Raw genomic sequence first — 16,664 nt, 5'->3', positions numbered from 1 at the left:
GAACAAGCTGCAGGCCGACTACTGACCAAAGACGTGGGACTTTGGCACATCTTCGAGTTCAACCATAAGGCATCGGACTCTTTTATTACTCTGCCTATTTCCGACATTTCTAGCTCGTCTGTACGTTGGACAAGTTGCAGGCTGACTACGAGTAACCATAGACTGACTTTGCTTGGCCATATACCGCCCATGGCGATGTTATTCCTGGCCTATGTTGGGCCTGGTTTTTCTGTCACGTCCGACCGCTCAATCCGACCCATCGTACCAATCCAGCGCCAGCTCCGCATCCGCAAGAATTTCATAAGCATTATTCAGATGACTGCGAATCAACAGTACACAACAGCCAGACGCCGTCAAGAAGCGAACGTAACGACGGCCAGAGTGTATACCACATTGTCAAGTTGCCGCAGCGTCACTCAACTTTATGTCGAACAAAGATCACAGGCGACTTTTAAGTAACATCTGCATGATTTCAAGCATACGAAAGAGTCCTTCCAACGATCTACACACGGCCTCACTTCCTGTTTGACTAGCATTTCCTGTTTGACTGAAAGCGAAACAAGGTACAGTTTCAATTCAAGACTCAATTGAGTCAAGACTCTGTTTACGCGGTCAACCAACAATGACTGCATTTTCTCCGAGCATGTAAATATGCGGCAGCTCAAGGCTAGCCCTACCTGATGAACTTTCAGACTGTTAAGCGAAGAGTTAGATGCGTATCAACATGACACTCCTGCGTTTGCGGACAATCAAGTCTGACTAGCAAATAAATTCAGAGCATACATATGCGGAAGCTGAAGGCTAACTCGCTGTAAAGCATCCTATCGGTGGCCTACTTAACAGTCGTCTCACCAATCGGACGTAACCTGCTCCCAGCTACCTATTGGATTTTACAGACCAGTTTCACCTGTCAGTTAATGTGTCACCAAGCGCAGCTGCTGGATGTCACCTGATGATCTCTCCTTACTTCTACCTTGGATTACGCTGCGGTGCCACAAGAAAGAACCAACAAACTACAGCTGGAGATCGAGAACGACCGGCCATTCTATATCGCCTTTCAGACTGATGTTTGCCATCTCGTTGGCATGTTCTGTCTGCTGGGGTGACTTGGCAATGAATCTTGCCGCCTTCGTTTTTTGTCTTATGCTACCATAAGGCCATGACTTACCTTTTACGTTGAAATTACTGCATGAACTTATTAGTAGTTCAGTTTTGCTAGCATTCGCCTACTCGTCGCTCGTTTATTTACCTGTTTGCAGCTCATGTTACCTGGCTCTCTTCGGTTTGCATGCATTATCGTTCCCCCCCCCCTTTTTTTTTAGCATGTCGACTTGGCCATCCTGCACAGCGTTTTCCCAGCTTTGCATGTATTGCGCAGTCTGCAGTCTGGCCTTACATGCGGCCCACGCAATTTGCTCTTCATACAGCGTAGCGATGTTTTTCACGTTTCTTTTCCTTTCATTTTAGATGCACCGTTTCAAACTACTGTGTCACACCCTGGAAGCCGAACCCTGCAGCTGCACTTGTCGGCGATCTCACAAACATCCCAGCGAAAACATACGAAAACAAAAAACATTTGCTAGACCCATGGATACCTTACCACAAACGGCATTACAGCATCACATCAGCACTTTGACTTTGTGGATTGTACAGTTCACATCAGTACGGTGGCCCTTACACGCCACGGAACTCTATTACTTTTGAATATAAACTCTAATTTTTCTTGACAATATCTTTAATATTTGTAAGAGATTTTGTTTCTCCAACGCAAACTTTTAATTTTGTATGGGCAACTTTATCTTAACATTATCTTAACTTTAACTTCTCGAAAGTAGTTTTAGTTTTAACCATAAACAAAATATGTTTCTCAAAAGTATTTTTATTTTGTAAAACAAAAGTAAAAATTTTTCAAGATGACAAACTCCCCTACACGTCATGGAAATTTATTACTTTTGAACATAAACTCATATTTCTTGACAATATATTTAATATTTGTAAGAAATTTATTTCTTCACAGCAAACTTTTATTTCTGAACGCAGAAACTTTATTTTTGGGGTAAACTGTTTTTTAAAAACTTTTAACAAAAAAACTTTAACTTTTAAAAAATACATTAACTTTGAACAAATATTTGTTTCTCAAAAGCGTTTTTTATTCGAAAAGAAGTAAAAATTGTTCACAGCAGGAGTTTAAGATTTTTGCTGAGCGCGAACTGAGTTACTTAAATGACATAACCTTATGTCCTTAGAGCAGAAAACTTAAATTCTTAAAGAAAAGTTTTGTTTTTCAAGAGTAAAATAATTTCTTTATGGAAAAAAGATTTCTCAGAGCAGCAAATTGAAATACAGAGAATAAAACTTTTTCTCAATGGCGAGAAATTATTTTCTGACGACAACAAAACTAATTCTTTCGAGATATATTTTCAACATATGAGTGTGGTTTAAGAATTTGGTAAAACTGAACTGAGAAAGAACGAAAAAGGAAGGATGAAAAAGTCAAACTTACTTTTCTTCAGAGCGAAATTTATTTCTGAGAGGAGAAATATTTCATGTGAGGGCGCAATTACCTATAATACATAGCAAACTCTTTCTAGAGAGAGTAAACATATTTTTGGGAAGAGTAAAACATTTTTCCGACGAGCAAAACTTTATTTTAACGGCGGCGGAAGTTAAAGTATCCACCATGCAACACCCAAGTTTGATGACCCAGAGTCTCCGAGACAACCATGACTGACTTCATCGGCGATACAGGCACGCTAGCCCGGCCCAGCTGCAGTACAGTACCTCGAGGTTTTACCTAGGTATTTGGGTCGGACGGTTTGCCGTACTGTATAGCTGTACTGCAGCTAGCCTGGCCCCACCCTGCCTGCGTACGATGCTGTGTGTTGGGGCCGTATAACGCCGGGAACACACAGCATCGTACGCAGGGCTATGGGCACGGGCACGCAAACGAGTCAGTTCAACAGTTGCCACTTGTCTGAGTCCCTGAAGAACGGTTTTGTGTTTGAGTGATTCGTTGTGCGACGGGATGGACCGCATTGGATTCCTTCATTAGCTGTGCATGGGCTGTGTGTTACCGGCGTTATACAGCCTTCCACCACATAACGCCGGTAACACACAGCCCTGCCATCCAGAGCTATTCCTTCATCAGTTGCTGTGTTGTGAAATGTTATGTTGTGTGATAGTCATCTTTTCTATAAGCCAGATTCGTAATTGATAGAGTCTTCGACTGAAACTGAACCTGGCCCGCCAGATTTGACCACAGTCGAGCGTGGTTCAAAACAATAGTTGTGGGTCCACAGCTGTGGTGTTTTCGGACGGGATATGCCTTTACGGGCTGGTAGACTTTCACGTTTTTGACCCCGCAAACCACACGTACGTGAAAGTCAAAACCAGTCCGCGACTGTGGTCAAATCTGGCGGGCTCGGTTCAGTTTCAGTTTCTATAAATTACGAATCTGGCTTCTCCTCTTAGAAAAGATGAATATCACACACATTGGCTGTGTGTGCTGTGTGTTACCGGTGTTATGTGGTGGGAGACTGTATAACGCCGGTAACACACAGCCCTGCCATGCATAGCCCTGCGTACAGGTCTGTGTGTTCCCGGCGTATAGTAGAGAGGTTTAGTTACACGTAATTACGTGTAACTAAACCTCTCTAATAACGTATAATAACGCCGGGAACACACAGACCTGTTCGCAGGGCTATGTCATGCAGAGCTAATGAAGAACCCAATGCGGTCCGTCGCACACCGTCTGCCGTCAGGACGAATCACTCAAACATAAAACCGTTCTTCGGGGACTCAGACAAGTGGCAACTGACCCGCTTGCTGCGGATCCGTAGCCCTACCACTCCCTGTGCTGGTTAACATAACCAGCACAGGGAATGGTAGGGCTATGGATCCGCAGCAACTGACCCCGCGTGCCCGTAGCCCTGTGTACGATGTTGTGAGTTCCCGGCGTTATACGGCCCCAACACACAGCAGGGCCGGACAGGCGTGCCCGTATCGCCGATGAAGTCAGTCATGGTTGTCTCGGAGAGCAGATCGTCCATGTAGCCGACATGAACACGAACTGTCTGATACCGGCTACCAACTCGGAGACTCTGGGTCATCAAACTTGGGTGTTGCATGGTGGGATACTTTAACTTCCGCGCTGTTAAAATAGTTTTGCTCGTCGGAAAAATGTTTTACTCTTCCCAAAAATATGTTTACTCTCGCTAGAAGAGTTTGCTATGCATTATAGGCAATTGCGCCCTCACATGAAATATTTCTCCTCTCAGAAATAAATTTCGCTCTGAAGAAAAGTAAGTTTGACTTTTTCATCCCTTTTTCGTTCTCTCTCAGTTCAGTTTTACCAAATTCTTAAACCACACTCATATGTGGAAAATATATCTTGAAGGAATTAGTTTTGTTGTCTTCAGAAAATAATTTCTCTCCATTGAGAAAGAAAATTTATTCACTATATTTCAATTTGCTGCTCTGAGAAAATCTTTTTTCCATAAAGAAATTAATTTTACTCTTGAAAAATAAAACTTTTCTTTAAGAATTTAAGTTTTCTGCTCTAAGGACATAAGGTTATGTCATTTAAGTAACTCTGTTCGCGCTCAGCAAATATCTTCAACTCTTGCTGTGAACAATTTTTACTCTTTTCGAATAAAAAACGTTTTGAGAAACAAATATTTTGTTCAAAGTTAATGTTTTTTTTAAAAGTTAAAGTGTTTTTGTTAAAAGTTTTAAAACAGTTTACCCCAAAAATAAAGTTTCTGCGTTCAGAAATAAAAGTTTGCAGTGGAGAAATAAAATTTCTTACAAATATTAAATATATTGCCAAGAAATATGAGTTTATGTTCAAAAGTAATAAATTTCCATGACGTGTAGGGGAGTTTGTATCTTGAAAAAAATTTACGTTTGTTTTACAAAATAAAAAATACTTTTGAGAAACATATTTTCTTTATTGTTAAAACTAAAGCTACTTTCGAGAAGTTAAAGTTAAGATAATGTTAAGATAAAGTTGCCCGTACAAAATTAAAAGTTTGCGGTGGAGGAATAAAATCTCTCACAAATATTAAAGATATGTCAAGAAAAATTAGAGTTTATATTCAAAAGTAATAGAGTTCCGTGGCGTGTAGGGGCCACCGTACATCAGTGTGACTGGAGTAACAGGCTTTCTTTCAGAACACTTTCACTTTCAAAGCAAAGGACTACATACTTCATCCTTTGCCATTTAGCAGTATTACAGTTTTAGTAATGTCTCATAATTGCCACTTTTTTCCCACATCAGTTTCCTCATTTCGAAAGAACTGGCATTTAACGCTGTCATGGACTTCACACTTCGTTCGACCAGCAACATGCCATTGTAGAGGCTTTGCTTCGCATGCTCGGACATTTTCCAGTTAACAGCGACGTTCCGCTTTGCCTGATCCGTTCACTGCTCTACAGGGAAATCCCAGACCACCTTTTAGGTAGATGGTCTAGCAACTGCCACCGACTTACATGTACATAAGAACATCAGAAACTTTCCTGCGTCATAAGATAAGAACATCAGAAACTTTCCCTGCGTCACATTTTTCAACGGCTAGCAGACCACCTTTAGGTAGACAGTCTAGCAACTGCTACCGACTTTACTTGTACATAAGAACATCAGAAATTTCCCTGCGTCACACTTGACTTTTCAGCGACGTTCCACTTTGCCTGATCCGTTGAATGCTGCTCTACATGGAAATCCCGGACCACCTTTTAGGTAGACGGTCTAGCATCTGCTACCGACTTACATGTACATCAGAACATCAGAAATTTGCGTCACGCCTTTCAACGGCTAGCCTCCTTACTGTGTGAACACTCAAACACTTATCTACTGTGGTCTTGTCGTCACTTCAAGTCTGCCTTATTTCACCGCATCAACAGACTCACACGTTTACACGTCTTGTTGTGTTCCATGTCTGCGTTTTGCCATCTGGACTCACTGGGTGCACACTCAAACACTTTTTAACGGCTGCCTATTCATCATTGCAAGTCAGCCTCATTCCATTGCATTATGACTCACACGTTACATGTCTCGTCGTGTTTCACGTCTGTGTTCTGTCACCTAACGTTCCTACATGTACGTTGTTTCCACCTGGGCTCGCACAGTTTACCTGTCCCCCAGGACCCCCTCCCCCAAGCCGTATCATCACCACGGTGATCCCTTGGGCGCGAGAACCTTGTCTTCGTTCCATGTTTCCACCCGGGCTCGCACAGTTTACCTGTCCCCCGGGACCCCCTCCCCCCAAGCCGTATCACCACCGCAGTGATCCCTTGGGCGCGAGAACCTTGTCTTCGTTCCATGTTTCCACCCGGGCTCGCACAGTTTACCTGTCCCCCGGGACCCCCTCCCCCCAAGCCGTATCACCACCGCGGTGATCCCTTGGGTGCGAGAACCTTGTCTTGTTCAATCCACGTTTCCACCTGGGCTCGTACAGTTTACCTGTCCCCCAGGACCCCCTCCCCCAAGCCGTATCATCACCACGGTGATCCCTTGGGCGCGAGAACCTTGTCTTCGTTCCATGTTTCCCCCGGGCTCGCACAGTTTACCTGTCCCCCGGGACCCCCTCCCCCCAAGCCGTATCACCACCGCGGTGATCCCTTGGGTGCGAGAACCTCATCTCCGTTTCATCATGTTTCCACCTGGCTCGTACAGTTTACCTGTCCCCCAGGACCCCCTCCCCCAGGCCGTATCACCACCGCGGTGTTCCCTGGGTGCGAGAACCCTTTACTAACATCTTTCTCAATTTCTTCCCTCCTTTTGGGGGTCACTTCAGTCATACTTCCTTCGTTTGGGCTTTGGATTCCATCCTGACCCCCATTTCTCGGGAATTCCACTCCTTTCCCACATTGCGGCCTCTCAGGATGGATTCATCATCAAGGTCATTCAGACCTTGACCCCAAGGTCACCAATGACCGTTTCTCGGTTGCTTGACTGAAGGGGCCCTCTCCCATATATTTTGCTCATATTTTATTGTAGGTTAGTTTGCTACTTCTATTTTGACTGTTTTGTATTGTAAGTTTTGATAGTATTTAGTTTGAGATCTGTGAGGGCACTAGTTCTATGCCCTTTACTGCTTTATATTTGCCGTTTCATCTTGTGCTTTATTCTTTACTTTTTGGCGTTTACATTCTCCTTTTGCAATAAACCCTCCTGTCTTCCTCAACTTAGCGGTGGTGTGTTCACAAAGTGGAATCTGTGTTTTATCACAGATGTGTTTTGTGATTACACCTAGCTATCTGCCTTCCTTACATCTTCACTGTCATCCCCTTAGCCAATCGGCTCTTCTACCCATGACTGTTATCAATCCTCCTTCCCAGCCAATCAGCCACGTTTGCACACGACACTACATATCAAGCCTTTGTCTCATCGCTCTCATTCATTCATTCATTCATTCATTCAGCCGCTGGGTTCATGCCATACCAGCTCAGCCTATCCCACCACCATCCCCGTCTCCTCCTCTCTTTTTCCCTTTCTTTCAGGTGTCCGGGCTTTGGATTCCATCCTGACCCCCATTTCTCGGGAATTCCACTCCTTTCCCACATTGCGGCCTCTCAGGATGGATTCATCATCAAGGTCATTCAGACCTTGACCCCAAGGTCACCAATGACCGTTGCTCGGTTGCTTGACTGAAGGGGCCTCTCCCATATATTTTGCTCATATTTTATTGTAGGTTAGTTTGCTACTTCTATTTTGACTGTTTTGTATTGTAAGTTTTGATAGTATTTAGTTTGAGATCTGCGAGGGCACTAGTTCTATGCCCTTTACTGCTTTATATTTGCCGTTTCATCTTGTGCTTTTTCTTTACTTTGTTGGCGTTTACATTCTCCTTTTGCAATAAACCCTCCTGTCTTTCCTCAACTTAGCGGTGGTGTGTTCACAAACATTTGAAATGTAAAAGTTGACCCCATCTCAAAGTATTGCTTCGAAAGTGTGACCCTTCTATTTTATTTCCCCGATCAACATGATTGATCTGATACAGCAATACTTTACCGTATCACTCTAAGTATGGTCCACAGCAATACTTTACCGTATCACTGGTCTAAGTATGGTCCACAGCAATACTTTACCGTATCACTGGTCTAAGTATGGTCCACAGCAATACTTTGCCATATTACAGACAAATGGTCAAATTAGGGAACCGCCATAATTTTCAGCAAAAGAGGGGCGACGGATTTGAGAAACATTTGAAATGTAAAAGTTGACCCCATCTCAAAGTATTGCTTCGAAAGTGTGACCCTTTTATTTTATTTCCCCGATCAACATGATTGATCTGATTGGATTGATTAGATATTATAATCTAGCCATAATGCACCATCATTATGTGTCACTGATATTAAACAGCGCAACCAGTACTCTGCACAAAGGAACTCTTTTTAACTTTTGGCTAATTTTTTCACACTTTGATCTGTGCAGCTGCTTGTTCTTGTCCTCCATCCACAGAAACCTAACATATTCAGTATATTGATGATAAACATAGCATCCATATGTGTTACGACCATTGTTACTGTTTACAAATAAATCCAAGTCCGGACTTTATTTGAACAGCATTGGATTGATTAGATATTATAATCTAGCCATAATGCACCATCATTATGTGTCACTGATATTAAACAGCGCAACCAGTACTCTGCACAAAGGAACTCTTTGTAACTTTTGGCTAATTTTTTCACACTTTGATCTGTGCAGCTGCTTGTTCTTGTCCTCCATCCACAGAAACCTAACATATTCAGTATATTGATGATAAACATAGCATCCATATGTGTTACGACCATTGTTACTGTTTACAAATAAATCCAAGTCCGGACTTTATTTGAGCAGCAATAATCCTACTCTTACACATATATTACCCTCCTCTACGAAAAAAAAAATATAGAACTTCAAATATTTTCTATGTAATATACATTCTTTAACCCTCTTATTGCTGTAAATTTTTCCCACCAAAATTTTAGTGCGACATTTACCAATTATTAAGAATTTTTCTGTAATTTTTCTGATAATTTTGGACCAAATGGACATCATGTTTTGGTGGGTACAGTTTTTTATCAAAATTTGGCAAAAATATGAAAAAAGTTGACAGGAGTGTATTTTATAACGGCGACAAAAATTGACTTTGGCGCTCAAAGGGTTAAATATTTTTAGAAATTCTGTAAAACTTTATTAAATTTTGACATCATTTAATTGAACTGCTATAGCATAGCAGGGCTCTATAGAATTTCAATAGAACTCAACAAAGGAATTTCGTAAGGGTTTATTTGGAATCTGAATACTTGGCATTACACCAAATAAACTGAAGCTGATACATAGAGCAAAATGATAAAAAAAGAAAACAAAACAAAACAGAAAACCTAGCTTCAAGTTAGACATAGTGGTGCATTAAACTGTATAATATGCTTGTCACCTTCCAACTGGGTTTATGGTATAGCACAATGGCTGTGTCTGTCATTCAGTGTGGTGCATATAGTAGCGTTATGTCCATGTTGTGTATTGTCGACTGTATCTCATTTCAAATAGTTCTTTTTTCAATATCACTGTCATAACTTTCTGATGGATTCTTCTGAGTTTTACCAACTACTTACATTGAGGTATTCTTTTTGAAACATAACAGTCTCAAACTGTCCAGTGTAAAATTGGACGCCCTCAGTAACTGTCTTGAAAAACTCAACCATCGATTTCCACCGGGCCCACCCAGTAAGAATGAAGGCTCCCTTACATGAAACATGGAGTAATAATGAAACAATACTCATGAGTCAAATGGTCATTGAATAATGTTACCAGTAGAACATATTTTAACAGGATATAATATATTATGAAAATTCAAACAACAGAGAATTATTTTCTAATTTTAAAGTCCGATAGGTTGATTACAGCGACTGGCGAATCTTGCTGTTTATTTATTAATATTTGTGAAGGGTATGGCAATGATCATGATATTATATAAAATTCAGACAAGACCAAGTGTATGGTTTTCAGCGGAAAGAAATTTAAGATGGTTAAGATCCCCACTGTATCATTTAATGGTGTCTCGTTAAAGTTTGTAAATAGACATGTTCATTTCGGTCGCATTATAAGCAGTGACATGACTGATGATGACGACATTGAGAGGCAGAGCTGGCGCTTTGTGTTCGAGCCAATATTTTGCTGAGTTAGTGTAAGTCCTGTAATATCGGATATCAAGAAAGTGTTGTTTTCTGCATATTGCGGAAACATTTACTGCTGTCATCTATGGCTGAATTTTAAACTTAAAGGTATTAATCGGTTGAAAGTGATGTTCAATAATATCTGGAGACGACTTCTTGGAGTTCCACCTTTTAGTAGTGCTTCCGGTCTGTATACATCCAATGGCATAACGTCACTTGGTGAAATTATTAGACGGAGTATTATAAGTTTACATGCAGGATGGAACAATCTATGAGCAAGCTTGTGAAGGTCAGATCGGTACTTTCAGAGTAAGTCGCTTCAGTTGTGGAGAAGACAGCTGTATACATGTAATGTATGAGACATTAGTTTTTTGTATGATGACCATAGACTATACGGAGTCTAAGACCAGAGGCATCAATTAAAATTCTTTGTGAGTTTGTAATCTTTCTTTTTCTTTTCTATGGACCATAAAAGTCTGAAATAAACATAATAATAATAATAATAATAATAATAATAATTTATCATGTCAATTTTCTGAGTCTTCACAGTATTTGATCATAGAATTATAGAACCCTAAAAATCTCCGTTTGATACTCGCTTTTATCAGATTTTTTCGTATTGCTGATCTTATTATACATCGAAAAGCAATGAGCTAAGGAACTGAACCGCTGTGACCTTTCAGACTGTGCTGCTTGATCCAATGAGTTAGCTTCTCATGATAGCGAGGTAGTGGCGTTATGTCACGGTCACACAGCTTGTTGGTTCCCAAACATTTATCAGATTGTTTATGTAGAAACCACAATAAGCAAATGACTACCATGAGTAAAATAATTTGAGTCGGCCATCAACTATTTTGTGAAATGTTCCCACGTGTATAGGGCACTAGGGTAAGCCATTTCCCATAAGTAAGCACTTAACAAGATTGGAACTAATTTGGGATAATTGGATGGTGAAGTAATGTCGATTTAGTAGGCTCATCTGCTTTTCTTTTTGAGCTACACACTTGGTTTTATGAGTACTTTGTAATATTGCAACATTCAGCTATAGGGCACCTAGCACTTTTGAGAAATTTCAAAAATATAAAGATCCAATTGTCCCAAATTAGTTCCAATCGTATAACTTACAAATATTTTGATAGAAAGCTGTTAATATTGTAGATACAATAAACATACAGTACTAAATGTGTCCCTGGAATGTTTGTTTGTTTTTTGTTTTGTTTTGTTTTTCACAGGAAGGAAGTTTTTGAAAATCAAGTAACCCCATCCCCATCAGCTGAAAGTGTCTCCCTTCCACTATAATAACTGAATTATCCCTTAGACATGCAATTCACCTAAAACATATCGAAAATTCCACTCTGCAACTTGTTTTATAGAACTCAAATATTTATTAAACCCGATAGCACTGTTGATTATTGGAATCTTGCGCTGACTAAAATGTATTTGTCAACAATAAAACCTTACGCACTGCACAATATAATCTAATTGTTCAAGACGTGATGAAAAACAGTACTATATTCGAGTTATATCGCAGGTAGGACACCCACAAGGTCTCACCTACAGAATCAATCCTCTGTTATCGTCTATAATTTCAGAATTACAATATAGTGTCATAATAATGTTACATGCAGCTATAAATGACATCACAAACAGGTATACCATTCGGTTTTAACCACGTCCGACATATATGCACTCGTTATTGCCATGAAAATATGTCGTAAAATGGTGAAAATTTCATGGTATACCCGTCGCTTGGTTTAGTATATTTTGCCAAACACAGTGAATCTACATTAGCCTGATGATGCACAAGATTACTCATATTGGCAGTTTCAAATATTGGTAATTTATAAACCCGTGTTTTTATGTTTTTTTAGGTATTTGGGATTGAGAAAGAACATGACCGACAAATTCAAGCAAGATATGATAAAAGAATATGGAAACACAACTCTCTACATAAAAGCTTTCTACCGATTACATTGTACCAAGACTGCCTTTCGTGCTCAGGATGTGTTGGAATCTACGCATATTAATGTGGTGTTTCCTCATCCAAGCTACATGTTGTTAGCCAAGGAGTTCTGGCGTGGTCATGGTATAGAGGTTACTAAACTCTCAAGTGGTAAGCTTAACTTTCTGTAATCAGACCAACAACGCTGTATATTCAGGTGTAACTGTGCATATTTTCTGTTCACTACTGGCGTGCATTTTCCTTCCAATCCGTAATCAACTCGGCACTATCATAACACGATTTGTCAATATTTCAAAAACGTCTACATCGTTTCGATGTTTTTCTTTGTAAAATCTACAAACAGATAACTAAATAACTTCTTTGCCACGGGCCAATCATGTTCACCTTTAGATTTCTTTACGATGCATAACTATATTTGCTATAGAATCGATCATGTCTTTTTGAACGGCCCCTGTTGTATTTGAGATAATTGATAAATCTGTCATTGCAATACTAGCCCTGAAATATCGTCCTGTCTTGTGACAGAATAAAAGTCAGTGCTGATGAGATTATGTGAAATCACAGTGCATCTTATCCCAAGACAAACCTGACTATGCTGAGTTGCATCACCAAAGACAATCGACAAGCAGGCAGGTTATAACGAAACCAAATAGCAGTTGTGTGACGAAGAATTATTTCCTAGTATTTAGATGAAAGTATGCGGACTAGCCATGTCTGAATTATAACTCTGGTGACTGTCATAAAAAAGTAAAATAAAATGGCCATCTGCCGGCGATATTGGAACGTATCACAAAAAAACATTTATGTTCACGTGATCAAAATAGGACTTCTTTGGTTTTAGAATGGCTCAGTGATGTAATGGATGTAAAAAAGATAATGGCAAAATGGCTGCTAGCAACCTTGTAAGATCATATTATGACCAAAGTCAATAAGCATATGCATTACAGAGAGTTATATTGGTGTACACAACACGATTGCTACTGTCCCTCCATATTGCATCGTATCGCAAAACAAATTGATTCTCATAACTTTATGTACACCTGCTCTAGTGACCGTACACGAACGTTGAAACAAACCGGCGCAGGTATGTTTTACCAACGGCTCTGGACATAAATAAGTAAGAATACAGAACACTGTTTTGATGACCATATTTGATGAAATTCACATACGTATGTGGCAAAGAATTTTGTCCTTGGGCTACCTTCGAAAGAAATCGGTCCATGGATGTCTAAGTTACGACTCTAGGCATGAACTATTGTGTAAAATGGTCGTCTTGTAGCAATATAAATCTTTCTTGTCAAACAAACCAACATGCATGTGGATGGCGTAAACGTGATACCTTGTATCAAGTTTGAAACAATTCTGTCAGGGAATGTTTTCGTTATGGTTATGGACATTATCAATTGAAACAGAAGTTACGCCTGACGGCCATGTGGGAGGTTTTTGTCAAAGAAATTTAAAAAACGTATGACATAGACTTGTGCCTTAGAACATGTTTCAAATAATCGGTCCGGACATCAATCAATCAATCAATCAATCAGCAAGAGTTTATATAGCGCCAAATCCAAAACAGAAGTTTTGCTCTGTGACGCTCAATGGTTAAGCCACACTGTATGCTCTGGTGAACATGTGAGTTTTCAGCTTTCTTTTGAAAGTTTCTAGGTTTGTAGATTCTCTGATGTCAAGTGGTAGTGCATTCCATAGTTTAGGGCCAGCGTGAGAGAAGGCACGGCCACCATGCCTTAATGATGGTTTTGAACATGTAATATTGAAAGAAAATTGACACCTAGCAGCCATTAAGTTTGCCTACTTTCAATCTTAAAAGATATCCGTGGTCCATGTTTGAACTTCATCAGGATCGATACACTTGACAAATATGCTCATAATTAAAGCGTGTAAAATAGATTCATTTAATACATCACACATTATATATATTCAAGTCAATGTTTTTCGTCCTTTTCTTCTATCCCAGGTCTAAAACTTGTGACGAGTTTTCTCTCATTCTGCCAAGAGGTACATCTGTTTGGGTTCTGGCCGTTCCAGGAGGACAAACATGGGACACCACTTCCATTCCACTATTATGATCCAAGACACATACCGCTGGAGTCAAAAGTGCAAGGAATTGTTCACAACATGCCTTCTGAATTAAATACCTACATAAATTTGCATAACAAAGGAATAATTCGACTTCATGTCGATAAATGCTGATATTTCGAGCCTTTTTATTCTTGTAACAGTGAGTTGCATAAATGGAGAAGTAACTTTATCAATCGAGAATTTGCCAATATCTTATTTATTCAAAAATAAGACAACAAAACTTTATGCCTTTTGTGCTCATTAAAGGAGAAGAAAGATGTAATTTTTATACAAATTGTATTTATAAAAAAACGGACAATTTTTAAATATAATCTTTGTTGACATGTGGGACATCGGGGATGTTAGGCGACGATCTAGGTTGTACATTAGGTATGTTTTAGTTCGGATGGGTTTTTAATCAAAATGAGTAAATCTCGCTTAATTAGACTCCCAGCCAAAACTTATAACAGGCGTCATTTTGTAAATTCATCTTACAAAAACGTGCAAACGAAAAGTTTAAACCTCAACGTAGGCCAAAAAAAATAGGTTTGTTTCTGGTCATTAATATGTGGCAAAAATGATGCGGTGACGCGATTTTTTTTTTCAATTTTTTTTTAAATTTTTGGTGGAATTTGGTACATTTTCCCCTTTTTTCCATAGGGGCAAATGAAAAACAGGAAAAAAAGAGTTGACGCGCACACTTTGAAGTGATGCGCGCGCTGACCAGAAACAAATCAATTTTTTGGCCTAATGTAACGTTTCTAAGCCGACTTATAAGTCCATTTGGCTTGGAAACTCAAAATAAAAGAGCCGCAGATCACATTAACAAATAAACTAGTTGCTTTTAGTAACATGTTGTGTTTTATATGTCCAACTCGCAAACCTTCAACTTTTTAAAGTCGTTTTTAAATGCGAAACTAAAAAAGTAACTGAAACAATTTTATGCCGAGTTATGACCACAAGAGGGTAGTGACTGTAGCAACAGAATCTATGCCGGGATTAGAATAGCCATCCATTGAGTTTGTCTTGCTTGCTCTATGAGTCTGGAAGACAGTTGAGGGCGTCCCCGTCCCATTTCTACTGCTGGCTACACTGCTAACGAAATTAGGGTCAGGTATGGGCTATTGTAGGCATAGCTATCATTGGTCAATAGTAAGAGTCCAGTGTTAGCGTTGAATTTATTTCTAACTCGGAGCTACCTTTGAATGAAATTTCGTATGCCCATGCAATAATTTCACCTCCATAGTTTCCGGAACGAAGCATCCTATGTGGACAAACTGTGCTCAATAATATACAGTCAAAATACTAACTGAAATACTAGCACATAACTGGCTGTATTTTCGTTAGCAGCGACGCCAGCGGTAGAAACGGGACAGGGGACCAGGCTACTGCCAACCGAACAATGGTTCAAGGCCTTGTATTACCCCTATTTGTAACAATCAACCTATTTGTAACAAAATTTAATTTTCAAAAAAACTTTGCCATATATGTTGAAATATTAATGAAATATGCATATTTGTATGTTTGAGGGCAATTTTCTTTTTTTCCTTGTCAAAACTCATTTTTCCGAAACTGCTTTTGTTACAAATTGGGTTGATTGTTACAAATAGGGGTGACATATGTCAACCCTATTTGTAACAATCAACCCTATTTGTAACAAAACCTAAATTTCAAAGAAACTTGGCCGTATTTGATGAAATCTTGATGAAATATACATATAAGTATGTTCGGGGCAATTTTCTTTGTTTTCCTTGTTGAAACTCATTTGTACGAAAATGCTCGTGAGATTAAATTTCGTTGTGCAGGTTCCTAGGGATAAGAGCCCTACTCGTAAGATATAATCAAGTCGTGCAGATACATGCCAAAGGTTTGTTTCGGGGCAATTTTCACCATTTTCGGTCAAAAATGTTAAAAATCTTGTTTTCTGACCGAAATCATACTAAACCTATATGGGGTTAAAGTTTGTTACAAATTGGGTTGATTGTTACAAATAGGGTTGACGTGTCAACCCTATTTGTAACAATCAACCCTATTTGTAACAAAATTTAACCAACTTGAAACAAAACCTAATTTTCTACAAAACTTGGCCGTATTTGATGAAATGTGATGAAATGTACATATTAGTATGTTTTGGGGCAATTTTTATTTTTCCCTTGTCGAAACTCATTTTTTCCGAAAATGCTCGTTAGATTAACTTTCGTTGTGGCAGGTTGCCTAGTATAAGAGGCCTATTCGTAAGATATAATCAAGTTGTGCAGATATTGCAGAAGTTATTTCGGGCCAATTTTCCACCATTTTCGGTCAAAAATGTTAAAAATCTTGTTTTCTGACAGAAATCATACTAAACCTATATTGGGTTAACTTTGTTACAAATTGGGTTGATTGTTACAAATAGGGTTGACGTGTCAACCCTATTTGTAACAATCAACCCTATTTGTAACAATCAACCCTATTTGTAACAAAATTT

The 16,664-nt window shown here is 39.4% G+C and overlaps 1 protein-coding gene across 1 annotated transcript in view; it reads left to right on the top strand.

Annotated features, from left to right (window-relative positions):
* The window catches only part of LOC139125493 (alpha-2,8-sialyltransferase 8E-like), a 51,851-nt gene extending 36,202 nt beyond the window's left edge, over nucleotides 1-15,649 (top strand). The window contains exons 5-6 of the mRNA XM_070691558.1: nucleotides 12,030-12,271; nucleotides 14,094-15,649. Of these exons, the coding sequence (XP_070547659.1) occupies nucleotides 12,030-12,271; nucleotides 14,094-14,329 (478 nt within the window). The 3' untranslated portion in view covers nucleotides 14,330-15,649. The remainder of the gene's footprint in view (nucleotides 1-12,029; nucleotides 12,272-14,093) is intronic.
* Nucleotides 15,650-16,664: the final 1,015 nt, after the last annotated feature.

The sequence above is a fragment of the Ptychodera flava genome, assembly GCF_041260155.1.
Source record: "Ptychodera flava strain L36383 chromosome 3 unlocalized genomic scaffold, AS_Pfla_20210202 Scaffold_25__1_contigs__length_14229661_pilon, whole genome shotgun sequence".
In the NCBI taxonomy this organism is placed as follows: Eukaryota; Metazoa; Hemichordata; class Enteropneusta; family Ptychoderidae; genus Ptychodera; species Ptychodera flava.
This window is presented reverse-complemented; position numbering and strand designations above follow the sequence as displayed.